The following is a 27391-nucleotide window of genomic DNA, read 5'->3' on the forward strand; positions in this document are numbered from 1 at the left end:
AGGGCTCCTCTGTCTCATGTCTGTCCTTCCTCTGTCGTTAATATAGCTGCTTGAAAGGAGTTAAATTGGATTTGGATTGTTATGTTATGCACAGATTTGATTATAATGCCTTTTGAAATATAATCTAGTCAGAGTTGACAGCATATGTGGCATCAAATATATACATACATCGCATTAATAAATTACATTATACTGGAAAACATGTTTATTTGGCCTTAATCAGTCAGATAGCGTCGTCTCTATAGTCATTTGAGGTAAAGAATTAAACCCAAACAACAGTAATAAAGTTTCCTGCTCAGATGATCTACTCTAGTTAGACGCTGTCCTTCAGTATAAACACTTACAGTCTCTCAGCAGCATTAAATGTGGCCGCTTTTTAACCCCCCCACCCTCCCCCCACCCTCCCATCCCCAAATTCCATTTTTTTTTCTTTTTTTTCACAAAGGAGAGTTATTTCATGTTTCCAGTCCAAACACAGCACTTTGTCAAGCCATACAGCCATATATGGAGGTTCAGCTCTCTGAGCAGCTCCAGAAAATGAGCCATTTATTTTCTTAGTTTTTTTCTTAATTACCTTAACAGACATGGCATGAAAATATAACATAGAGCACAGTTGTATTTTTTTTTTTGATCCAAGGTGAAAGGCAGCGATTCTGCAGTCAGTTACTAATTCAGTTGAATCTAGAGGGAGATCCTTAAAGCCTTCTGCATATTCCATTAAGCTGCTCATTGTTATTCTATACCAGATTTTAATTAAGAATAGTAGGAACCCAACTGTGTGATTTAAGTGTATGTCTGTGTATGTGCGTGCGTGGATACACTCGCTTTCGCTCTGAGGCGGGGCAGACGGTCGTTACGCCTGTTCGTAGCTCTCCGCGGCACAGTTCTGGTTTTTTTTTTGTTGCTAATCTCCATTGAATGATGGACACATTCATTCATTAGCATTCATATGATTATAAGCTCTGCTGGCAAAGCCAAGCAGATGATGTAAGGTTTGGTGAATCTGACTAAACTCTCCTCACAAAGGAAGCATTTGGTGACACCGCTGGGTTAACCGTTTATTTGCGAAGAAAATGAGGGTTTTTTTTTTTTTTTTCAAAGGCACAATCGGATAATCATATAATAAGATAATCACATTTTTCTCTCATTTATTCTTCTTCTGCTCAATAGAAGCTGCTGACCCAAGGGTGTGGAAAATGAATCTCCCCCACCCAGTCGATTTAAACGGAAGAATTGTGATTAATTGGAATCGATAGCCTTAGCATCGATGCTCCCCGCTTCCCCGTCTACAACGCCCTGCCCTGACCCGCACCTAATGTGCACATAAACACACATCCGTGAACACACCCATATGTAATAGACACAAACACTTCATTAACGCTGGCTGTGAGTTAGGATCCCCCCACATACACACACATACACACAAACACCCTCAAGACCCTGCAAACTGATGAACTCAGCCTGGAGAGATGTGATGAGTTCGGAGGAACAAAGGATTAGTCGATTTGAGGGCTGGAAGAACAGCAGAGTCACTGCAGACTAAGTGAGAAAGTGCTCACAACGAGCTGAGCTTAAGTTTTGAAGGGGGTCAGGTTCTCTCCTCTCTCCATAAGCATACAGTCCCTTTTTTTTCTTGTCATGTCTTCCGATGACGTTCAGGGCTCTCTTTAGGCCAAATGTCAACTCTCACATCGGTGCACAAAGTCGTGGGTATATATCCAGCTATTAAACCTGGGGCGCATTAAATCGGGGACATAGTTTTTTTAACCTTTTCTTTTGAAATGTCATTGCTCTATGGGGTGAGAGATTTCCATTCCTTGTGTAGAGAGCTCTGTCTTAAGTTTAACGTCTCTAGTCTCGTCTTTATCAGTTTTTGGGCAAAGATCCAAGACAACTTGAAGTGTTTGTTGTGCTTTGTGGGCACATAAACTACTGTAGATATGAGAGCTGAGCTGTACTTAGTATCATGAGGGCAGTGTAAGTGTAAGTCATCTTGTGTGCAGCCATGTTTGTCAAGAGATATTTGCTGTATTGCATATATCGTCTGTATGTTGAGCAGGCGTCGGCCTTTTGATGAAATATCAGCAGCAGCCACTCCATGTTGGAAAATTTAATAAAACATATTAATATGTCACTCCTCAGCACACAAACCATATAATACCAAAGACAATAGGATGCTGAGGGAGCACTCTAGGGAGGCTGAGACACACTCAAAGGAAATAGATTAGAAATTAACAGCAGCACATTCATAAGACATTATTGCCTTTCCTTTAGAATCAGACGGCAGGCTTTGGGGCATTAGATAATATAAGATTTACCAGATAAAATAATGTACAGTTTGTTAATAATCATCAAGATAATTCAAATGATCAGCATAACTGTAAAGACCATGATATATGTAATTTATAGAATAAAATAACATGATATTCAGATTCAGTGGATTCATTCATTCCATAAATATCATCATATACCTGCCGTCATGGCCTCGTGACCACTGTTACGTAACCCTGGAAACAAAATTAGATTTTCACATTTAAGATTTTCATCAAAAGTGATGTATATACCAGTGTTCACTCACCCTGCTTTACAGCTGCTTACTATTAAAAAAAAAAAGGAGTATTTGATTCATTGGAGAGCGTGACTTTAATCTAAATGATACAGCTGAGGCTTTTCCTACTCTGTTGTGATTATACAGTAGGTGATTGGCAGCCTTGATACAAAAATATCAGTACTGGCATCTGCTAAGCCCATATTAGTCCAACTATTGTGGTGAGATACACTCATAGAAGCCGCGCACGTCGGCCCGACCCAGGAGGGGGGGAGTCTGTAGCTGTTGGGGCCTTATCTTAAAGTGTGATTTACCCCGGAGCCGCTCTTGGCAGGGGATTTGAAGAGCTGTCTGTAGGTGAGAAGGGGGCGAAGATGACAAATCATCACTCAGCAAGACTTCAACATCACTTCCTGTTAGAGAACTTGCATTCAGAAATAAACACACACTAAAAAAAAAAAAACCCAGCATCATCCATTCATCTCTCTTTCACACACACACACACACGTTACCAAGGACACGACCACAGTCAGCCCAAAAATTCAAGAGGCCCTCCATGGTAATAACACAGCATGATATTCTTTTTTATTGTTGATGCAGTGGCCTTCTCACTTTTTTTAAAAAAAAAAACAACTCTTCCCTCTTCCCCACTAATAAACCCAAGAATACCATTTGCAGTTTACATATTGTAAGTTGTTTTTAATTGAAGCCATTGTGCGCGATTGTTTCGAGCGCGCACGCCCCGCGAGTGTTGGTTTCAGATCAATGGCTTCAAACGCAGGAAATAATTATTTTGCGTAGAGATGAAAGTCGGGGTACAGCAGCACAAACAGCCTGTGGATCCAGCCTTTTTTAATTAGCGCTGTGTGTCTCCTGCTCCGCGTGGCAAAGAGGTCGGGGGGTAAGGGAGTGGAGGGAGGTGGAGGGGTGGGGTGGTTGCATATTTGGCCTTTTTAAGCTCCTGAGAATCTATCCTGAATATGGATCGCAAGATGTCACTTCCAATACGCTGTTGTATTTCCCAGCTCTTAAGATAAGGCCAAACATACATCTCGTCATGGTTTATAACAGATATTCCAAGTTCTTTATAACTTCCTCCCGCTGCTGTGGTTAAAAAGTCCAGGATGTCTGTTTATTTTCCAATCGGGCTCTTTAAAAAGTATGATTTTTCCTTTTGAATGTCTCACAGATGTGAATGTAATAACTGGAAGTCAAATGTGTCCAAGAAGCCTTCATTGCAGCCCCTTTAGTGTTTCTCTATAATATTAAATATTCATGACTAAACAAACACCAATCAAAGTACAATATATTAAGAGTTTATGCTCAAAAGCTCTTCTTCCTCGTCAGGTCTGTGTGGGTTTGGTTTGATCAGATTTGATTAACAGAGACCAAGCAAACCATTAACTGTAATCAGAATCTGATTTAAATGTTGCTAAACCCTGATTGGTTCATGTCAGCGACTGAGCTCTGTCCGCTTCAAACCAGTCAGAAAAATAAACAGAAAACTCTTATATGACATAAACAAAACTCTTCTAACCATCTGACAAAAAAAAAAGAGTGTGGTATGCTGGCTCCATCACTAAGAGACTGATTTTTTAAAACCTTTAATAATTTATGTGTATAGATGAATATTTGAATTCCCATTGTTTGTGACATTTATTTCCTCCTACCTCTGAAATGTTACAGAAATATTTGTCATTCTGTTGATGTTGAAACGAGCGTTTGTTCAACATCCTTGTCTTGTTCTTTTTCAGGCATACCGAGGTTCGTCAGCCAGCCGACGCCGTCCTCCGTGCGTCTAGGGGACAGCCAGGTGATGGCGTGCGAGGTCAACTCGGACCTGGTGCCCTTTACCCGGTGGGAGAAAGACCGTCAGCCCCTGGAGCTGAGCGCCAGGCTGGTCCTACTTCCCGGCGGCGCCCTGGTGGTCAGCAACGCCACGGAGGAGGACGCCGGCCTTTACCGCTGCCTGGTGGAGAACGTGGGGTCGTCGAAATTCAGCGACGAGGCGCAGCTCCAGATAGTGCCAGGTAATCTGAAAAAAAAAGCTAAATATTGTCCAGTAAGTCTGCACACAAGTAGGTTTTTATTGCTGTTACAAGATGTTAGATTTCATAATCATAATTTTAGTGACATGGCAAGAAGAAGCTTAATGATTTAGATTTACTGGAGACTATACTTCCATTGTTGTCCAATAGGGAGAGCGCTTTTTCCTGCTTGTCTCCACTTGTAACCAGTTAATCAAACATTTTCACATCCTTGATTACAGTGCAATTATGTTAGAGCTTCTAGGCTATTGTAGAACCTCTTGTGCAGTAAATTGAAATTAATATATAGTTCAGGGGATCCTTTGATTAAAGAGGCACACGGTGTCCTCTCTGGGTTGCTTATTACCTTTTAAGAAATTAAGAAATCTTCCCAGCTGTAGAGACAGATGAAGGAGTGGTGAGACTCCCAGTGGGGTTATCAGCTCAAAAGGGGGGGGGGGGGAGGCTGAATTCCATTGTAGCAGTAGAGTCTTGCCTCATCCCTGTAGAAGTTTTATTTACTGAGTTGTTAAGCACCAGGCTCCTGCCAGCACAGAGAAAGATATTAGCGGTCGTAAATCAGGCTTCAACAAGACCCCGATGGGAGCCTTTATCTCTCTATGTCTTCTCCAAGGATGTGTGGTGGAGTGGCAAAAGCCTGCGTGCACACAACAGAAAAAAAAACCCCATAAAGCTGTGTGAGAAAATTGAAAGGAATTTTTGTTTGGATGCTAGCAGATGTTGAAGCAACAAAAATACATTTTATTTTTATTTGGTTTCTTTGAAGTAACCATGAATCATTAACCAAAGTTACTTTGAGAATAAAGTAACTTTGGTGTTTCTGGAGAGTCGAAAAAAGGAATGAAGATGAGTTTATGTGTCTCTGTTTTATTAATTGAACTCCTGCTCTGATGTGATCTAAACCAAACTCACAGAATGATAAAAAGTCTTATGTATGTTCTGGAGGTCAAATATGACCTTCTGGTTATTGCAGGATGCTGCTGATGCAGTTAGCCGCAGCTGGAATTATGGGGGATCACTTTGAACTCCTAAAGAGCTTGAAACTTCAGCTGTCTCAGTGATCAACATGGACACGGACACCGTTCTTGGTTTGGGTGTGAAGAACGTTCCTTCAGACATGAGTTCTTTTGAAGTGTTTAAGACAGATGACACCCGTTAAGTAGAAGGTTGCTGCTCTGCCTCGCTTACTCACCCCCCAACCTTAACCTCGGCCTTAACCCTGACCCCCTTTTTTTTTTTTTCTCCCGTTCAAGAAACCGGAGAAGAGAGGAAGCTGGAGTTCCTGGTGCAGCCTGTGTCTGTGACTAAGGCGGTGGGCGCCAGCGTGCTGCTACCCTGCGTGGCCACAGGTTACCCTGCGCCGCATGTCCGTTGGATGTTTGAAGACAAGCTGCTAGAAGAAAGGTATGAACATAAACTCTGGCTGTAGGTCGGATTCACCGTTTTCTATGCTGCTAAATACACCTTTACTGGGATATGTTTCTGCTCTTTTTGATAGAAACAGGTGAGCTTTATCTTATTCAAACCCACCTTTCAAAATCATCTTTGCCCATCAATGTTGCCAGTAGTTATTCTGAAGCTGTACACCGCTGTGTTCAGTGTCCCCTGGGTCACACACCTTCCTAGCTTTTGAAAATCAACAGAGACCGTAACGTACTGCTCCTTTGTACCCGGTGCCTCTGGTCTTCAGGAGCAAGCAGGTTAGTTTTGGCGCCTGCTCCCTAAGATGTTAATGCTATTCTGCCACCGCTACCCCGAGAGCCCTGGGGGTGGGCGGGGGGGGGGGAGACCTGGACGTGCCAACGGAGCCGCTTCAGCCGGTAGACGAGGCTGCGGGGTTGCCAGCTGAGGGGAAGTTCACAAATTAAGAGCCAAGAGAGAGTGTCACAGCGCCTGTGCTCTCACTCCTCTGGCGCTCATTAGCTAAAGGCAAAGCTGCCCAAATCCCTTAGAGAGAATAGCACTAGACGTGGGAAGTTTGATTCCCACCAATTAAGAAAGCACTTTGTTTACCTAACCCCTGTGTACCAGTCCTGTAGAATAATAACTTTGCAACTTGTGAGGTCAACACAAAGTTGCTGGAAAAAAAGGGCTCATTCATCTTAATCCAGCCCAGAATGGGATTTCCACTTTCAGTGAAATTAAATGTAAGGTCATCACGTTGGTAACCACAAAGCTCCAGCGTGGTGTGAGATAGAATATCATTAAACTGTCCAATCTGTAGTTCCACGCACACAGCGCCATATCTCAAGTTAAATGTCTTTAACACCTATGGAATTGTCCGTGAGCACCCCTGACCTCCGGTGGGAGCTGGCTAAAAAGGTAATTATTAATCTAGCTTGTATTAATTACAAAACACCATCCAGCGTGCATACCCGGGCCCCCCTAGGGTGTCTCCACTGGTAATTAGCAAGCTTAAATCTGAACAACCAGGGGAAGTCTTTTCGATACTGAAGTGGACCCCCACGCTCCCGCCTTCAGAGCAGAAACGGATCGTGCGGCAAATACCCAGACTGTTCTTTTGATTTCAGTACGACATTACCAATTAAGAAGAATAGTAGTGGAACTTTCTTTTTTTTTTCTCCTTGAGAGTCTCCTGTCCCTCTCAGGCATTACATGAGAGATAGAAGATAGATGTGTCAGTTAAAAAAATCGAGGTGGTGTGCAGTATAAGGGAGAGAGAGAGAGAGAGAAAGTGGAATCTGCAAAGGGGGTTTCTAATTGGTCTTTGGAGCACAGCACAAATAAGGCCTTGAAAGTGGTGACGCCGAAGCAGCAGATACGAGATGAAAGTTTATGAAGATGTGTCAACGCTACCAATTTGAAAGCGGGGTGACTCACTGACAGCGGGGATTATCACATCGAGCTTCTGCCGCCGATGCTTCAACTTCGTCATATATCTTGTTTTCTTTTTGTCTCTCTTCCAGTCTGTGTTCACAATAGAGGAGAGCTAAGTTTTACCCAGAGCCACTCAGATAATGTTGGTAATTCAAATGAGTGCAGCATGTGCAGTAGTTTTTTAGACAATACTGATTCTTGGTCTGATTCTCTCCAGTAATTATTTATTATTTGCTCCACTAGCTGACATTTTCTTTAGAGGTACTTTAGGATACCTTTAAAGACACAGTGGAATCCTTCAAAATGTGTCATATAAAGGTTTTTGAAGAGTCTTTGAAGAGTGTCATTAGTATGTTATTCATAACGTTTCAGAAGACAGGCATCGCTGCTGTTTTTATATCACCTGTCCATATTGCCACGTAGAGCACGTGAACTTCACGGCTGCAGTTATAACTCTTTGATGTCTGTGATGACAGATGGTGACAGAAGAAAAGTCCTGAAATGGAAATTTATAACAGGTGGTTGTCTAACACTCAGTGGATTTCTTTCTTTGTTGAGTTACTGTATCTGTCTCTTAAGAGCCCATAATGCCTGGATCGAGATGGTCACCGTGTCAGATTATCACACTTTTTTTTAATCATAGTTATGAATTCTTTCCGTGACTTGGCTGAGAGACTGCTTTATGTGAAAAGTGCCTTGAGATAACTTCTTTTTATGATTTGGTGCTATATAAATAAAATTGAATTGAATTGAATTGAATAGCAGTCTTTTTGTTGGATGACCAATCCTACCACGCCGACTTTCACAACTTGCTTTATTTGCAGGAAGAAGGTTCCAGGGACCAACTTCACTGTTCAACCTGACAGCACAAAAAATGAATATTTATATACGCAAAACATCGTCACTTGAGGGGAAAGAGGGCTCTCTCCTTTTCTTTCTCAATGGTTAGAAAGAGGGTGAGAGTGTGTGTGGGCAGCATGTATAAACAGTATATAGGTCTGATTAATTTGGTATAATACTCCTGACCTGAGGTTGGTTGTCAGGTGGTTACAGCTTCACTTGCATGAAATAAAACATAATTTCTCTGTGTTTACGTTCAGGTGCGGAGGAACACTCATGGGTCAACATCAGATGACATGTTGTAGAAAATGGCATACTAGGCAAAAAAAAAAAGGCAAAATAACATATGTTTGTTGGGATTTGTGAGGCGTTCCAGATGCTAGATAGATAGATTTCACAACAATAAAGGTAAATACAAGACTGCAATAACCCAGATGTGAAATACAATTAAATTGTTGAGGATAAAAACACAATAAAGCTAAAAACTAACATCCATTGTGCTCCTCCTGAGTCAGTTGCCATCCACTATGACGCTCATTTTCATTCCTGGCGCCCCGCATCTGTCGGTTTGGGCTGATATTGTGTCGTATGATCCCGATATTAAATCTGTACATGAATATAACCCCCAACCCTCAAACCAATTACGATAGAAGTGTATCGGTTTTTTTTTAAATTGACAAATGTTACAAAGCAGATGCCTTTTTCGATAAGTATATACAGATTTTCATAGCAGGGGTTTGTACCGAATGAGAATATCTTATCATACTCTGTTGTGAGACTGTCGATATTATTTAACTGAGGTTTCTGCACACTGTTTCTCGAATGAAAGATTGATATTGTGATACCTGCTAGACTATGGCTTATTCTAACATGCTGTCAATGTATTCACCAGTGTCTTGATCCTAGCGCCAAATTCATTCAGGCTCAGGGCGAGTCTATTGCCAAGGACACCAAGCTCACCATTTATTCTGATTAAGCCCAGCAAACACCACGACAGAATATGTTACACTTGAAGCTGTTCGATCAACATGTTGAGAACAGATTCCTTAACAAATGCCCTGTGTGACATCGATAGCATCCCCCAGGTGCCAGCAAGCCCAGATAGAATAGGCCTTTAGATTTCTCATGCATACTGGTCCTGATGACACTCATGAAAAGGACAGTCATCTTTTGTTCTTGGGAGTATCACTCTATCACCTAATAGAATTCCCCAGCAGTCAATGAAATGGATGAATTATGCATGTCGGCCAGCAACAGGGGATTGACAGAGCATGTAAATCAACCTCCTTCCAAAGCCTCCGAGCCATCCGTCTCCTCTCCTCTTTGTCTCCTCGCCTTCATTTAAATATGATTGTGTATATGGCATTTACTTGTGTATGAAGAGAGAAGCATGGTGTGGGGAAATTTGTTTGAAATTGGACTATTACCGGACTGCAGTATAACCCTCTCACTCTTATGTCTCGCACGCAAACGCGCACACATCAGCTTATTCGCTCGGCTGTATTCTGAGTGGGAGAGGGAAAATGAATAGAAACACACACACACACACAGATGTATAGATACACTTGCGTACATGGGAAGTCTTTATTTTAGTGGGCTGGCAGGGGAGCAGGAAGCACATCAAGGACATGAAAAATGGCTTTTTACCTTGTTCACCATACATTAGTGTATGGTAAATGGACTGCATTTATGTAGCATTTTCATCCAAAGAACTTCACAGTTATGTACAGGATATGGCGTATACAGTATATGATGCAAGAGTCCAGGAATGTTAAGTGTTTTTTTAAATCAGAAACCTGTTAGTTTGATCTCTTATAGATCCATATATGATAGGATGTGAACCTGTGTGAGATTCCTTTAGATTATACTCTTGAACGGTCCCTCTCGGCAGCATGTCCTAATGTCCTATTTCAGAAGAAAAAAAAAACATTATTAAAGAAGCAAGATGGTCTTGAAATGCTGTTTTCTGCTAATTTAAAGTAAATGTGAAGATTTTAGTCCCAGTTGATGACGTCCACCACCTGTTGTTGTCTTCTACATTACTTTAAAATGAACTCATGCACTGGCTTTTACATATTATACATGCAAATACATTGAATGGCTATTGCTTTATGCTGGACATACAGAATACTGTATATCAAAAATGGATTATAATTTAAACGTCATATATTGCTGTTAATTTGCTAATTCACGATGGAAATTTTACAGTCGGAATTCTAGATGAACAATTACAATGTGGCATGTTAACTAAAAGCACTTTTATAATAGTTCTGGCAATTTTGCAGACTGTATTCACAGTAGAATTGTCTCTTTCTTCTGTAAAAATAGCTGTGCAAGTGCAGCTGCCATTTTCATCTAAGCTAACAATCCTTCAGATGCAATCATCTGTAATTGTCTGCATTTTGAGTGAAGTTGAAAAGTGACAGTCAGAACTTTGACCCGCTTTGTTCTCCACATCCATTTAAGTGCGGTTACATCGTTAACACCCACACCATGTGGTTTTTTTTGTTTTTTTTTTAATTCTTAGTGTCTGTTCTCAAGCTAATATTCAGACATTCGGCACCATTCTGCTCTTTACATGTTGTTATAAAACAGCCCAGAGAATTGCCGCCGCTACAGTAAAAAACACTGGTTTTGCAACTGGAACTTTCAGCCTCTCAAAAGAAGCTTGTCGGAGATACAACCTATCAGTGTTAATGGCCTATGATTTTCCCTCGCCTCGCTTCAGAGTAACTATTAGTGAGGTTAATGGCAAACGTCCGCCTCATGCTGAACTCTTGCTCGTCCAACAACAGTAAACGAGAGAGTTCTTGGAGGTGTTTTAGATTCATCAGTCATTGGAAAGCATCGATTCTTCCCAGACCACAGAACACAATGTCTTCTGCTTAGCTTATTGTTAATGAGATGTAACGAAGAAACATATATTTTCTAGTCATCTAAAAGTTAGTGTGGCATTTATGTAAAAAAAAAAAAAATAGCACTCAAGGTTTTATATTATTTAACAGACAGAAATCAAACCAAATCAAGCAAAAACTCCTGATCTATGTGAAAAGAAAACACAACTCACATTCTGCTCTACTTTTTTTTATTGAAAGTAGCCAGTATACTACATTCTTTCAGATACTCAGGAGACCCATATGGTTAGAGTTCTGCTTAAGAAGTCAAATTTCTTCAGAAATGATAGTTGGCAGCAGCGGAGTAGGATAAGGTAATGGAGTGGTTTCGCTGGCATGTGGGACTGAGAAAACAAGACAAGCAACACGGTTGTCTGCTAGTGGAGCATGGGAAATCTCCTTTTAGGATCTCATCACAAATACATACACACAATCAAAATGAATCTCTCTTCAAAGTGTGTTTATTGTCTTATCATCTGTTATTCTTGCTTTGTAGTCGGTTCAAAACGTTATGTTTACTATCAAGTAGGATTTGTGGATAAGAGGAATACGTCAGTTACTAGTCGTCGTCGGCGGGATCTACGCTCAGTTGTTTTTTGTCTGTTTTTGAACACCAAAAATAGGTCCCCCCAAAAAAAAGTCTTGTATATCTGCATCTGTCATCTACTTATGCACATGCTGTAATTTACTTCTACAAGCTAAAACTGTGCACAGTTGCACATCATTAGTTGATATGGGCCTTTATTCACTGATGGCCGGGGCCCGCAGATTGTTTCACACAACATAATACGACTCTCATTCACTGCTTCGCTGTGGCTTTCCAGCAGATGTTATGTGGGTTTTTGTCACGTTTAAGGGCTTTATGATCTGGTGGAGCCCTGGAGTTTTGTAGACGAGACACACCGTGGGGCACACACAGGTTTCATGGGGCTTCCAGCTCCCCGGAGTGCCCACCAGAGCTATCTAAAAGTGTATAATGCGAGTTATAGGCTGCAGGCTTCATTGTAATATGCACTAATCAAAAGATCAGTTTATTCTTGGGGACCCTGTTTGGGGGGGGGAGAAAAAAAGCAAATAAAGTCAGGTATGCAAGAGTTGTTTTTGTCTCGAGGGCCCTGCGGCTTTCCATTATGAGCCAGAGGAAAACAAAAACATTTTCATGGCTGAGTCACTTGAGAAGCCCCAGCCTGTGCTGCTGGCTCCAGGTAGTTTCTCACATTAATCTGTATTTGTTTATTCATTCATTCATTTCCTTAGTTTGACTTCTCTCTTCCTTTTTTATTTTTTATTCATTTGTTTCTCTGTACTCCATAGCTCCTATCTCAACAGAAACGAAGAACAAAATGCTTTGTGTTGGAAGCAGGACAAATCATTCTAATCATGCTCTCTGCCTTCCATGGCTGTAAAATGAAAACCCACTGCTGTCTTCACACCTTGAACATGATTGAAATTCATGGAACTGTTATGATTATGTTCTGGTCAAAAGGGGGAAGTTCAATACGCGTTCACTTTGAGCCAACAACACCTCCGACAGCACAATAGTTGGCATTCATGGTGGCGGAGAGAGAGAGAGAGAGAGAGATGGTTTGAAACCATGGAGGGGGGGATAAGGAGGAAGAAGGAGAGAGAGCAGGAAAATGAGAAGTGAAACAGAAATGAAGTCTGAACAGAGGAAAATGAAAGGAAAGAGAGGCCAAACAAAGAAAGTTTAGAGATTGCCACTCTATCCATTAATAATGAATTCCCCCTTTTTTTTGTTGTTGTGACAGTTGTGATTCCACCTGGCTCCCCCTTGTGCTGCAGATTGCATGAGCCATGCCCAACCACTGTCACAGCACCATTGATTGCTCTGTGACAGCACATTGCACTCCCTCCATCAACATACACACATACTCACAGTTCCTCAGCTATCTGCAGCTTCCCCTCGCCCAGGTGTACTGACCTTGCCACCAGTCGATGTTACGGAAGGCTGAGTCACCACTCACACATACCAAATGCGTCCCCCCCCCCCGCCCTTCCTCACCCCCCCAAGCCCTTCTCTGAAGTCTCTGTGCCTGCCGTTGCCTTCAAAGCTGAATGGCAGAACAGGAGACAAGATTGTGTTAGAGACGTCTACATGTTGACAGGAAATTCTTAACACCTTTTCTGGACCAGTTACACATGAGAGAGGAGCAGGAGGAGGATGTTGTTGTTGTTTCTAACATTCTTAACTGAATTGATGTTGTTTTTAAGTGTTATGTTGGGGGAAAGTTGATACAATTTTTTGATTGGTAAACTATATTTGACGGATTTATATCTGAGTGTTTCTCAAATTTTAGCTTAATATAACAAGATGCTAAGTCATTACTTACCACAATGGAAACAAAGTGGAAATTTATTGCAGCTAAAAGTGGAATTAGTAAAAACACTGACACAAAAGCTGGTAGAGCGAGTGAGGCCAATTAACATCATTGCACCTAGTCTTCCTGACGTATTTACACCATGGTCTTCACACTTCTTGTGTGTGTGTGTGTGTATGCACGTGTGTCTGCTGTTTTGTAACAAGATAAAAAATGACAGTGCAAATAGCGAGCTAATTTACAGCTCTTTGAAGGTGAATATGTATAATGCAGTTTTAATTAGAGCCTCACTTACCATCATCTCCCACCAAGGACTCGCAGCTAATGCGCGAGATGTCAGAGACTTGCAACAGGCACCTTGTCTTATTTTTAATAGCCACACGTAAAGACCTCGCTCACAGTAGCACAAGGTGTCTTCAACCCATTCCACTCAAGCCAATTCATTTTGTCTCCCTCCCTCATGGTCTATAAAGAGTAACACATTCCTCGGTCTACAGCTCACTTTAGCTGTCGCAGTTGGTACTAAAGATTGACCTGCTCTAAACAGAATGAGAAATTGCCTGGTGGTTTGATATGTACTGTACAGTATGTTTCCTTACAAATATAAGAGGAAGCTGTCAATGCCCTTTATGGTGCTTGCAGCACTAAAGGCAAAGAGTCTGAATAGTTGTCCTGGTGAGACTATCTGCAGGAATGCTGGGCACAGCGAACTCAGGGACATTTTTCAGCGCTTTCAGAACATGCAGGGCCTCCCAGCAGAGTCAGCCATACTGTCTCACATGCACAGGGAAGTAATCAATGTACAGCAAGACATTTGGCATTTTGGTTCTGTGTTATGTTCTGCAGTCTTAGGACTAAAAGAGAAGGCGTCACCCTTTGTTATGCCAACCTCCCACTGTGAAGACCCAGGCGTTCTCTGTCAGGTTTTCTGCTGAGTGCTGTAGTTTACTGTTTTCTTTATCAAAGGGGACCTATTATGCTTTTCCTTATTTTCAGTCATATATATATATATAATGTAACAACGTGGCCAAAGTGTCAAATAATGAGATAAACGTATGTAGAAGTTATCCCTGTGAGCAAAAAGCAGCAACTTCATTACACAGCCCAACAAACTAAAATGAGTAGTTTACCTGTTGGAGGTGTGCTGGTTGTCTGCAGCTTTTCATCAAACATCATCATCACTGTGGCTGTTTCTGCTTCTACTATTCCTCCCTGCATTATTTCTGACTGATCTGCTGAACAAAGAACTTCAAATGTCTCCATATCTTGTCGCGTCGACCATTTTTTTGGCACCGCTAACAAAGCTCTGTTAATTCGGTGAGGAATACGTTTAATTTCCTGTAAATTCTTCACCATAAAAGTCTCCGTTTATTTAGTCATTTAAAAGCGTTTAATATGAAATCAGTAAATGTTGGGTTTGCATCAGCGGTAACTTAACATGACTCTGATACGGCTGCCCCTCGGCTAAAACTGCCTGTTAAGAGACAGAGGCAGAACTGAGGGGCTGCATAAAGGGCCAGTATAAGATAAATAAGGAGGTTTTTTTTTAATTGTGAATTATGCAAAGCTAGTCTGGTGGAGTCCCAGAGTAAAAATATGGTGATAGAAATGAGTCCCCTTTAAACAATTTACAGCTGTCAAAATGGGCCCAGGGTGCTATTTAATATGCTTTTTAGATTGATGTAGTGACCGGGGATTAACTTGTGTTTCCCGTCAGTCTAAGTGGGTCAACGTCGCTCTTTTGGCCTCATACAGCTTTGATACAAAAGACTATAAAAGATAACTATGGAAGTAGCATATGATTATTTATGAATTTAAATATTTTTACTGCAGTAGACTTTGGTAACAATTTTAACCAAAATGTCTGATATTCTTAGTCTAAGAGGTATTAAAATCTTATTGTAGAATGTGAGTAGTAAGCAAATAAAGTACAGAAATTATACATTTAGAAGTACAGTTGCAATCATGGTCTTATGTGAACAGCAACTACTAGGAATAACATGCAAATTTTACTATTCTTACTAATTCCACTTTCAGCAGCAACACATTTCCACTTTGTTCCCATTGTGGTTGAGCAATGACTTATAATTTTGTTATATTTGGCTAAAATTTGCATGCAGCTTTGCTTAGATAGGTCAAATACAGGTTGAAACATCATGTTAATCATCCAGCTTCAAACAGAGGCTTTGTGTGTGAGAGTGACGTTTGTGGGTATTCAGAATGAAAACAGTGCAGGTGGGGGTGCGTTCGCCAGGTACCGGTGACACAATCAAATACAATCCAAGAGGTCCAGTAACGGATTATGCATTTAAAGTAATACTCAAGTTATCATGGTGGCAACTAATTTATCTCTTGTCACAACAATCGCGAGGTGAACAGTAGAAATGAGGCGGCGTTCATGTTAAAGTACTCCACCAGGAATGTGCGTGTGCATCTATGTGATTGGCTGGATGAGGTCATGTTCGCTTTAGGCTAATGTCAGTCTGAACGTAGCCTGACCACTACTATTATCGCAGAAAGAGAACCGAAAATCATTTTTGCATATTTGTCAGGCACTAAAGTGTCATTGTTAAAAGAGAGCGAGCCTTGCTACCCTTAAACTGCAGTCTTAGCTGCCTATAATAATTTTGTATGATTGTGGCTAGTGCAGGAGTTAATGGTCTATTTTATTCCGACAGCACAAGCAAAGCATTGATGTCATTTTGGTGACAGCAGGTCGAGTGCCACTCGAATGCTCCACTCCAGCACAGACAGACAAGCAGATGGTCTCAAAGGCCAACACTGCCAAAACCCAGGACCAGTCAGGGAGAGAGAAGAAGAAGAAGCTTGAGTGGAAGCCTTAGCTAGTCAGCAGTTTAAAACTAAATCAACCTGCAGCATAGGGTTGTTTTCCTCCATGTACTCTTTACCTCTGCATGTATCCCCCACTCCTCTGTGCCAAAGCCATTATGTACTGATCTTACTCCCCTCAGTTGCATCTTTCTCGCTGTGGCCCTCTTTGGATTTTTATCTTCTGCAGCTGACCCGCTGCTCCTTCTTTTCTCCGTCTCTCTCTCTCTTTCGCTCTGTGTCTCTCTTTTCGAATGCAGAGTTCTCTCTGTAAGCTATTGATTTCTGTTTTCTTTCCTCTCAGCCTCCTCCTACTCTCATGCTCCAGTGGTTGTTGAATCAAGACAGAGCTTTGCCACAGACTGCTTCCCTCCGGGCCTATTGGGAAAATCAGAGTCGGGACTGTTTAAAATGGAGGAGGGTCACAGCTTCAAAGAGAGGCTATACAAACAGATACAAAGTTGTATTTTTGGATTAGGCGTAAATAGTTTAGAATAATAAATATTTAACATTGCTCAGTCTGAAACGCCTGATGACTCTGATGCTGTGTTACACTCTAAACTCATGTTACTCTGTTTTCAATGAGCTACTTATATCTCCTGCTCCTGTATGTTTCAGGATGCACATTAATCTTTACATGAAATGTTTATAATGATTTAACTGGGAGGGGGGTAAATATTTATTGGAAGTATGAGCACTAGAATGCATAGTACCATCACTTTTCCTCGTTGTTAGATTTGTTTTTCTGTTGATGCCTGTCACCCCGGTTAATCAGCAGCTGATGAAAGAAAATGAAAACATTTGTTAAGGCAACGTAACTTCAGCAGTCGACATCATACAAACTACGAGCCCCAGCTGTAGCCTCAGTAAGACTCGCGCTCTGATGTGTAATGTAAACTGATACCCACAAAATAAAACATTATGACATCTGTCTCTATACAGTACAACTTGATATAACACAAAATATGTTACATCGGATTCCACTACAAGGAGGATCACATAATGTAATATTTTATTTCTCTGTGAAAGTTATATTACCAAATCTCCAAATCCAGACGGGCTCTAAATCGTAATCGTTGAGAAGATTTGCAGCGTGCTGTGTTAGTTTCAGGGCAGTTGACTCAGGATTTAACATATTTTTTCAGAAAGTTGGTAAGAAGAGACCGAGGAAGGGAGTCAACCTTTTAGACAGTGGGAGAATAGCTCCAGAGGCTGCAACCACTCATTGATCTGTATGGGTGGGAGAAGAATATGCTTCATTGAAATAGCGCTGAAATGAGTTTTTACATATTTTACAAGTTTGATGAAAAGAAGAGGTTTAAGCTCAACTCTATCCTGAATGTTGTGAAGGGGTCAATAGCCTGAGATCTCCTTTAATATTGTTTAATAAAAGATTCAAGGGGCAAGACCAGTTTTCAGATCAGATCTAACTATTTTTCTTTGTTCTTTTTCCCACATTTCTCTCTCTCCTTTTGTCTCTAGTGAGGGTCGTGTGGAGGTGCTGGGAGGGGGCAGTCTCCAGATTTTCAATCTCACAGAAGGGGATGCTGGAGTCTACACCTGCATGGCAGACAATCCCAACGCCACCATCGAAGCCCAGGCCCAACTCACAATACAAGGTACCCTCAACCAGCCACACTGTCTTCTTTCTTTTGTCAAGCCGGATGCACAAACTAGGATACACAGCATAAACAATTCATGAGGGTGCAAAATCATAACGCTACCAGAAGCACAAATCAAACACTACATTTAAACAATGAATCTTACCACATAATTGAAGCCATTCTATCATCTTCAGCCAATCTAAGAATGTATCTGTGTCTTTATTTTGTGCAGTTAATTATGTATAAAATGACTCTACAGGCTAAACTTGTGCTTGGAGGAAAGCTGAGTCACTCAGGTCTGATTGAACTCTCAAAGTCTCATTTCATCTGATTATGTTTGGAAATGAGCTTATTAAATTGCTGAAGGGCTCATATCCCAGACCTGAAACAAAGCATCTGACAATTTAGTATGAAATGAAATAAACAAGGGGTATTTTCTTGCATGCAAACTATGTAGAGCTGCACAAGCATGCAACTATGATACCCAGACCTGTTCAGATTTGATGCACACTATCAAAAAGGAGACATATAGGGAGCGTTTAAAGTGAACAACACACTCAGCGCTAAGTAGGCAGCTTATGGAGTGTTTTTATCTTTTTATGTCTGGTATTTTACATAACTCCACCCCACACAGGAATAACAGGAAAAATCAAACTGCACATTTTGCCGGCAGGAGAAAGATATAGAGACTGAACAATAGCAATGTTTTTAGTTATGAAAGTAAAAACATCATTATTTCACAGCTGAACAGGTAAGAATTTGCACTATGAGCTGTAATGTTATCTCAAAGAGCACATCCTTCTGATGTAATTGTTTAAAAAAAAAACAATTTATCTCATGTACAAGACACAAATATAGTTGTCAGTGACAGTATATTACATAGTCTGTACAGGCATCAGGGAGAGATAGATAGAGGCAGACATAGAGAGAGAGAGAGAGAGTGACAGAGCCCAGGCCAGGCAGAGAAAGAGGTGACCAGGTAAGCATTTCAAATGTGAGCTGTAATGTTATCTTATAGAGCCGCAATATGGTTGTCAGTGATAATGTGTTACATAGTGGCCGTCCATACAGACATCAGAGAGAGATAGAGGCAGTCGGGGAGAGAGAGAGAGAGTGAGGCCAGGCAGAGAGAGGAGAAAGAGGTGACCATGTAAGCATTATAGGAGGGGAAACAGGACAGAGAGATGGGGCCATGTTGAGGTAGACAAAGACATATGTGTTGATTTAAAGCTGCCGTACAGAGTTAAACTTCATTTAAAATGCTGTGCTCACCTTTCATCGTGTTCAAGAAAGCACTATATAGTCATAGTATATTGTGTAGAATTGCAGGAAATACAACAAATTTATGTCCCCACCACTTTCCAAATGAAAAGCTACTACCTTGACTGTCAAACATCTCACTTTGTGAGAGCCTCATTCGCAAATGCAAAAATGGTTTTATAATAAAAAGCTTGTGTTGCTCTTTAAAATACAAGAAACATGAAGAATCTAAAGACACGTAACTAGAATGTATGGTGTGACCAAAGGTAAAAGTCCCACAGAAAGCAATACATTTTTAATAAATTTGAGGAAAAAAAAATTTTTTGACCAAAAAATGAGCAGCATCTATATGAACTTTGACTCATCACTTGTCTTTCCAATTAATAAGTTCATGATGGTGGGAAATAAAGTAGTTAATGGAAATCACATCTTCCAGCAATCATCAACGGGTGATCCTTCTTAGAAGCAGTTTCACATATTCGCTAGATATTTAATAAACAGATACTGTATGTAGTAAGTAAAATCACTGCATTGATATTCCACAAATCAGATACAACCACTGTAATTGTCTTGTAATTACCGTGTTGTTAGACTTGTGTTGTTGAGACAAGTACACATGTACACACATGGGTCATATGTGCTTGTGCGCTCTCCCAGGTGAAGCCAGTCAACAAGATTGGTTGTGAAATAACTTTTAGAAAGGGAGAAACACCCTGAGGCTCATTCCCGACTTCATTGCATTTCACACACAGCCACATCATGCTATGACTCCATCCCTTTCTTCCCAAATCCCTTCATCTCCTCATCACCCCTCCACCACCACCTTTCATCATTTCCCGCCGTTCACTGTGATTAAAGTAGACAGTAATGGAAAATCGGATCAGGTCGCAGGAGGACATCTGAGTTCACCCTTTTTTCGGTTTTCAACTCTGTCCGCTATATTCTCTCTGAAATCCTTCATGTCTTCCGACCCGACCCCTGCTGGCCTCCACCCCCAACGTGACAGGACTGTAGAGGATTGATCAGCGCCGCCGGAATATTGTTGAAAGACATCAGTCATTGTAATACGATAAAACTGTTTGATTAGTTCCCATGCTGTAGACACATGGGCCTAATTGCATTTGCTTTATACAGATTCATGAAGTAACCAGATTGCGACATTGATTTGCTCCCTTGACAACAGAAGTGACACTTGAAAGGTCAATTGATTCCCTAAAGAAGTGGTTACGCTTGTAAAAAGAAACTCATACGAATCAATGCGGTATGAATCTATACTTACAAAAAAACAATTTTTCCTATGACTGACTTCCTCTAAAACACCTTAGGGCCTCTTTTACTGCAGTAACAAGGAACTGTGTGTGTATGGCTAGTGGCTTTTCATAAACACTGGACAGTTTGTGCTTAAAAGAAGCCGGGGATTTGATACGGTAAAACACCGTTAGGTTTTGCCCGGAGATAGCTTGAGGGTTTGTGATGCAGCTGGCGCTCATCTGCGGAAAGAGGAGATGCATAGGGGCTGCAGCAGGTGTATGCACACACACACACACACACACACACACAACCACATATTCATAATGATGCCACAGAGGGTCAATTATGCACTTATTCTATACACCTGTATTTGTTGCACACTGTGATGGATAAAGCAGGCCTTTAGAGTGCATAAACTCTGTTTTATATTCACAGAGCTCTGTAAAGCACGAAGGCATAACAATGCAGCGAAGGTTTCCTGCCTGAGTTCCTTTCAAAAATCAAAAACGGTACAACAAATGAAACACAACCTTTCAAAATTCAGCATCAATTTTTAAAATCTATATAGAAGAAACACAGAGGAAGGGTGGGTGTTGTTCTATATCGTCCATACTGTCCAGCACATGAGTTTGAAATGACTGAGTCCCACATATGCAGCAAATGTGTCTACGTTTTAATTTTCAGCCGTTATTCAAACATTGTACCTGTCTATAGTGGCTCTTCAGTTAATTTAACATGGTTGTTACTGCGCATTCAAAGGGTATTTTTGGTAATTAGACATTTATTTTCAATCAAATACCATATGGTACATATGTTCTTAGAGGATGAGACTGGTGATCATTTTTCCTATTTGCAAGAAATTCTGCGGAAAGACCAAAACAAACCATGAATTGATCTTATTAATAAGTGTTGCCCGTGTAGCCAAAGCTTTATACAGCTTACTCTGACCTCCATCCAAAAACACATATATGAGCAAAACTGTTGTACTGGGTGATATCTTTCTTTATTCTTTATTTGCTCAGCTCAACATACAGTTCAACCATCCTGTGTGGCATTTAATACTCACAAGCTCACCAAATCTACGGCTGAAAATAGTCCCCACCGAATACACTCTTTAGTCTTACTTTATTTAATTAGTATTTCTGATACATGCCGTGGTATTGTATTTAATTCTATTAAGAATCAAGAAAAGAAGAAAAGTTCAATCCAGTAAAATCTCTGGAAGAATCTGATAACTATCAGCTCTAATAGCCTGCAGCGATAATGCAGAGGGGGAAAACAGTTCTCCAGAAATACTACTGCATTTACACTTCAGGAAAACCCAGTTTCTAAGTACCCTTGCAGTGACCCCTGCTGATACAAACTACACTGAGTATGTCAGATTTTTTTTTTACAAGCTTTGAGAATTTACACTCAGCATGTTCCTGTTTCACATTAAAGCAGAGCTCCGATAAAGGTCTGGATAGAAAAGTGACGCTATGAGTCTCTCTCAAAAATTCACCCTGGCAGAGCTTTCTAGCAAACAATAGCACATGTATAGCTTAACTGCCCAAACTCCATGATATCAAAACAGTGTAGTTTGTTCCTATGTTCACAGTGAAGCTTATATCTACAGACCAAACAACTGAACAAATAAGGATAGCTCTTTGCAGAGTGAAATGATGCATATTTACAGACCATGTCAGCATCTGTCAGAATTGACAGTAGGTATCCAAGAGTGGTGTGTGCCATATTTTCCTATGCCAATGAGATAAAGAGGATTAGAGCTTTTATTTGTGAAGATACAACCACAATACTTGCGTTATAGCGAAGCCAATGGCAAAAACTCAAGGTAGGTAGTTTTGAAGAACCACAAAATGTAACCGGTAACGTTTTGATCACCCTTCCACTCGCATCACATCTATAGGCCCCAACAGGCACACACTTTCATGTGTGAGTTTGTGTTCTCCTCTGTGACATCTCACCCTCTATTAGAGCTGGCAAGAGGATAAATGAGGCCAGAGGAGGCAGCGGCTTTTGATTATGGTCTTGCGTGACTGGGGGGCACCACCCAGACCTGGACTGTGTGGCGTGTCTGTATGCAGGACAGAAATAGTTTCTCCGCAAACATGTATGTTTTCACTTTTATGGGGCTCAGAGTCAGTGGCCCTCATCTATCATGGACTCGTGCTATCATGTCATCAGCGTAATTGTTCTTTCCATGCGCTGCGCTCACGTGCAGGAAATCGCTGCACCCTGTAAAAGTTTCATGTCTTTCCTATAGGCTGAGGGCACTAGATTTATAACCAGGGACAGCGGGATTGTTATAGCCTTGTTACAGAAATGGAGAAAAAAAATAGACAGAAACATAAAAAACCTAGATATGCTCAATTTCAGCTCACAGTTCCACTTTTCTCCTTTACTCTTTTTGCTACAAGAAAAGTGGTTTGAAAAAAAGTGAGTCATTTATCGTATATCACGTCTACGTACTTTGGGCAGTTCACATTGTTCCAACAGGCAAAAAAACAGGTGACTGTAACTTAATAAAAGTCAAAGTGTGTTGTGTCTACTAACATATCAGATGAAAATACTGTAGTGGGAATTTGTTTTTGAACTGTGTTCAAAGTATTTTTCCAGCTAGTGACAGGAATAGTTTGCTGCAAATGATGTGTGGAAGAATTACGGATGTGATCAAATCTGGTGGATATTTTAAACTGTTTTTACTTTGGCACGCTGTCTTCCTGCCCTCCCTCCCTCCGGTGTTATATTCAGAGGTTATATTCTGATAGAAATAAAAAAGAAACTTTCCATTTAACTATTAAAAGCACACTAATCTGATAAGGAGTTACACCCACAGGCGCACACATTTTCCCTTATTCATGGGGGTTGTTATCTCTGCCGGTGGGGTGAGAGGTGTGTGGAGGTCTGTCTGATTCTCATCCAGGCCTTTCTTTTCTGTCTGCATTCATGTGTTTTTGGAATCAGGTCTGCTATTTATTTCAGATAAAGCTATATCTGCAGGACTCCAAGACAGGCACCAACACAATAAGCGCACACAATGTTGTGGTAGCGTAGTGTTGAACCACTATATGCTGTGATTGCAACATCCTCCTTTCAATTCTGGTGGGGACCATTGTTGCATGTCACTCCCCCCCCTCCCCTCCCCTCCTCTCTCTCCCTCATTTCCTGTCACCTTTCTGCTGCTCATCTTTTGAAAAAAGGCAAAAACAATCAAAAAAAAGCGAACAACAGTGTCATCACCACACTGTTTGGTGTCAATTCTCTCTCCATTTAGATTCTGGACATGATTTCTGTTGTTTCTTATTAGGTTGAAACATCCTCATAGCCAAAAAGATTAAAACCTCCAGGGAAATGTTACATCCATATGAAAAACTGCAAAGTACAAATCTGTTTCCCTCCATTTTCTTTACATAACACAAGGATATACATCCTAAACTGCTGCTGGATCAGTACTAAAAACAATTGATGAACCTTTGTCTACCCAAGCATTACTGAAATGAGCCCACTATAAACCGGCTTTATTACAGCATGAGCATAAAGTAAACAGTTCTAGGAATAAAGTAGCTTTCTTTTAACAATAATATTGCTAATAATTAAGCTTACATGAATCATGGCATCCAATGGTTGCTCAAGATAATGCACCAAATAGCCAGGTATTCTTATATAGTAACTGACATTGATGGCACATTTTAAAGTAACATTTTACAGCACAGTTTTACAGTTTTGTTTACACTTCACTTCCAATTGGATGTTGAGTAGTAATACCGCTTTAGATCTTTTATTGGCAATTTTTCATGCTCTGTAAAGACAGTACTGGAGTAGAGGAAGCTCCTTGAACTCCTCTAAAAGCCGTTACTAAACCATCAGGCAAGCTTTTTTTTTTCCCAGCATTTCATGGATAATCTAAGATCTTTGCTTTGACTCAAGTGTTGTAATTTTAGAGCACAAAAACATCCAAAGATTGAACACCCTCTCTAAGACTCTGCCACTAACGGGACATTATTTTCTGCTCAATGACTAGGAAAGAAAGCACCAAGCATCTTCCCTGCTGAAGCTGTTTGTCTTGGCCAGGATTAAGAGTAAAGCTGTTATCTTTGGAAGAGCAGGATGGGTAATTAGCGCAGTCCAAGCTCCACTTGCCCTCAGAGTAAACCATGACTGTCCAACAGCGATTGCTTAATTTTATGAAGCTAGCTAGACTCCATCCAGTCTAACAGAGTTGTGAAATGTCTTTCATATTTAGACCCTTTTGCTTTTACAGTCTTAGAATAGGCTTTAATAGATTGCTGCTGCTGCTGCTTAATTGTTGGGATTGTATTTCCAAAAGTCATTAAGTTTTGTTTCATCCCAGCAAGCCAAAAATACGCCAATTGAAATAACTGTTTTCTTCAGCTCTTTGACTTTGATGTTTCACCATTTTTTTTATCAGTATCAAAAGATGGAGCCTTGACTTTCCCCCCCCCCTCAGTATATCTCTATTCAATATATTCCTGGCTACTAGTGAATCTTTAAGTGAGGTACGCTGCTGAGAATCCCTTTAGGAACCCAAAGGATTTTTGTTTTAACAAGCTCACAGTAAGACACTCACATGACCTTTTTGTGGCCCTCTTTTAGTAGTTCACTGGAGTCAGTGTAAGTCTGCATTAAAGCTTCTTTTACTAAGCTACAGGCTAGAGAGATAACACCAGCCCCAAAGAAGAATTGGCATAGGGGTCCTTTATTCTATTTTTTTCTCCTTTATATTTGCCATGAATTTTTTTTCTTCTTCTCCCTCTTTTGCTTATCAGCATTTCCTTTGTTGTTTTTCTGTCTCTGTTGGATTTCTCTTCCATTAGAGAGTCGTATTTATGTACCACAACAAGTCAGCCTGTTTGGAGATATTCCAGCCGGTAGAGTGGAACATCTTCATCTCTGCAAACCTGTAGAAAAGACTGTAGAAGAAAAGCATGGACGTAGCATTTATGATGTGACCGATATGTATGTCCTGAATTTTGGTTTATTACTCATCTTTGTCACCTACTGGAACCTTAAAATACAATTTTTGGCAAAATCCGGAGCCTGGGAGTTGATAAGGAATGAGTGAACAGCATCTGATAGGCTGAGACATCTGTCAATCTAGTAACGATGCCCCACATATACCCCCCTCTTACCCTTAAAGGTACTATTAAAGTTTACATTAACACACAAAAAGCATTTGGTATATTTTATGTAATGAGTTTATGTAATGAGTTGAAGCTTTAATTTGTTTTTACTGTCATATTGCAACCCTTTACAAAGCGTCACTGCCATTGTTACTGCCCTCTGCAGTCGGCAGAAATGTTTAATATGTCGACCCCCGTGTTCATGGCATGCATGTTCAGCCCAGTGTGCATGCTTTTATGTCGTACCATTCAAAGAATACTGGAGCCTGCTAATCAAAACATGGCTCCACACTTGCACAACATGGCACCGCTAGTGGATACCTCTAAAGACTAAGTAAGGAAATCCTTTATCTTTAGAAGGAGGTTGAGTGTTTTCAGCCAGTCAGGTGGTGTAGCTTTTAGTTCTCTTGCTGCTTGTATCTAGTATCCATTTGAGGAAAAGCATCTTAAGGCACTTTGGCTCTGGCTTTAACATCTCGCTGCCAACATGCATTGGCTTCATGGCTCAGCTGTCTGTCAATGTACATGCCTTTAACGCTGTTGTGCAAGGCAAGAAGCCAGCGTAGCATTTAATAAACCAAGTTAATTTAAACTTTTGTGAACGTTTTAAAGCAGGGTCATGTTTGTACCGATCAACCTTTTCATCAAGTCCCACTTTGAATTCTGTTTCCACAGCTGTCGCCAAAAAAAACCTTTTCTGCATCCTTTCACAAATGTGACAAAGTTCACCTTTGCATAAAGTGTGTATGTTTTGAGCTCCAAAAGGCCAATTAAAGAAGGTCATCAAGCATGTTGTCGCGATGAGAGTTTCTCATCAACAAACCCTGTGTTTGAGTCCTGAAATCTCCCTCCAATCCCCAGAGCTTTATTGGTATATTTAGGCGTTTCTACTCATTGCTCAGTGCAATAGGTTCCAAATGTCTGAACTCCATTTAGAGAAAATGGTGCATGTCTGCTCAGATGGAGAGATGGAGGGGAGGCTGAAGATGGAGAGATAGACGGGGAGTTATAGGAAGATTAAGAATCGGGGGGAAAAATGGGAGACAGAGTGGTGAAACAGAGAGAAAGCGAGATAAAGAAAGCCACAGGATACCACCAGCAAACCTCACTCTGGTTTTACACACACACACACTCAGACACATACACATAAAAACTGACTCTTTGTCTCCAAGTGACACAAAGTGACACCAAAACACATACGAATACAACGCGACGTACCAAGGTTGAGACGGCATCGACGTAAAGAAACATGCGCTCACACATAAACAGTCACTTACACACACTCGTGCACATATTGCAGGCAGTGAAAGAAACAAACAGTATTATGTACAGCATATATAAACAGTAATAATAGGAAGAAACAAATATCCAGACACGTTTTTTAAAATTATTCCTATTCACACATGGCTCAACCACCTATATATTCACACACAGACACTGACTCACTGGTGTTTTAACACCGTGTCCCTGACACACCAAAGTAAACCAAGGATTCCACCTGCTTTTGCTGCACAGCTACTAGAGGCAAATATCCAGGGGACACCACACTGTGAAATACATTATTCACAACTCACACATCCCCCCTTCAGGGAACACTGGCACACACACACACACATACACACACACACACAAAGACATACACACATGTACACAGATCAGGGCAATGGCTGTCTTGACAACTATACGGTGATCCAGTCTACAAGTATCACCATCCTCATTTCCATCCTTGTCTCAGTCGTCAATATTCTCCACTGTAGCTCACAGAAAGGTCTAGACACTCGTTAGGAGGTAAGGCGAAG

At 40.8% G+C, this 27391-nt stretch overlaps 1 protein-coding gene across 10 annotated transcripts in view; it reads left to right on the forward strand.

The window, feature by feature from the left end:
- The window catches only part of neo1a (neogenin 1a), a 160007-nt gene that overhangs the window by 82358 nt on the left and 50258 nt on the right, over window positions 1-27391 (forward strand). For all 10 annotated transcript variants that reach the window (XM_042415494.1, XM_042415493.1, XM_042415498.1 and 7 more), the window contains 3 exons: window positions 4303-4578; window positions 5850-6000; window positions 17819-17955. In XM_042415494.1, the coding sequence (XP_042271428.1) occupies window positions 4303-4578; window positions 5850-6000; window positions 17819-17955 (564 nt within the window). The remainder of the gene's footprint in view (window positions 1-4302; window positions 4579-5849; window positions 6001-17818; window positions 17956-27391) is intronic.

The sequence above is a fragment of the Thunnus maccoyii genome, chromosome 1 (genome assembly GCF_910596095.1).
Source record: "Thunnus maccoyii chromosome 1, fThuMac1.1, whole genome shotgun sequence".
NCBI classification, from domain to species: domain Eukaryota; kingdom Metazoa; phylum Chordata; class Actinopteri; order Scombriformes; family Scombridae; genus Thunnus; species Thunnus maccoyii.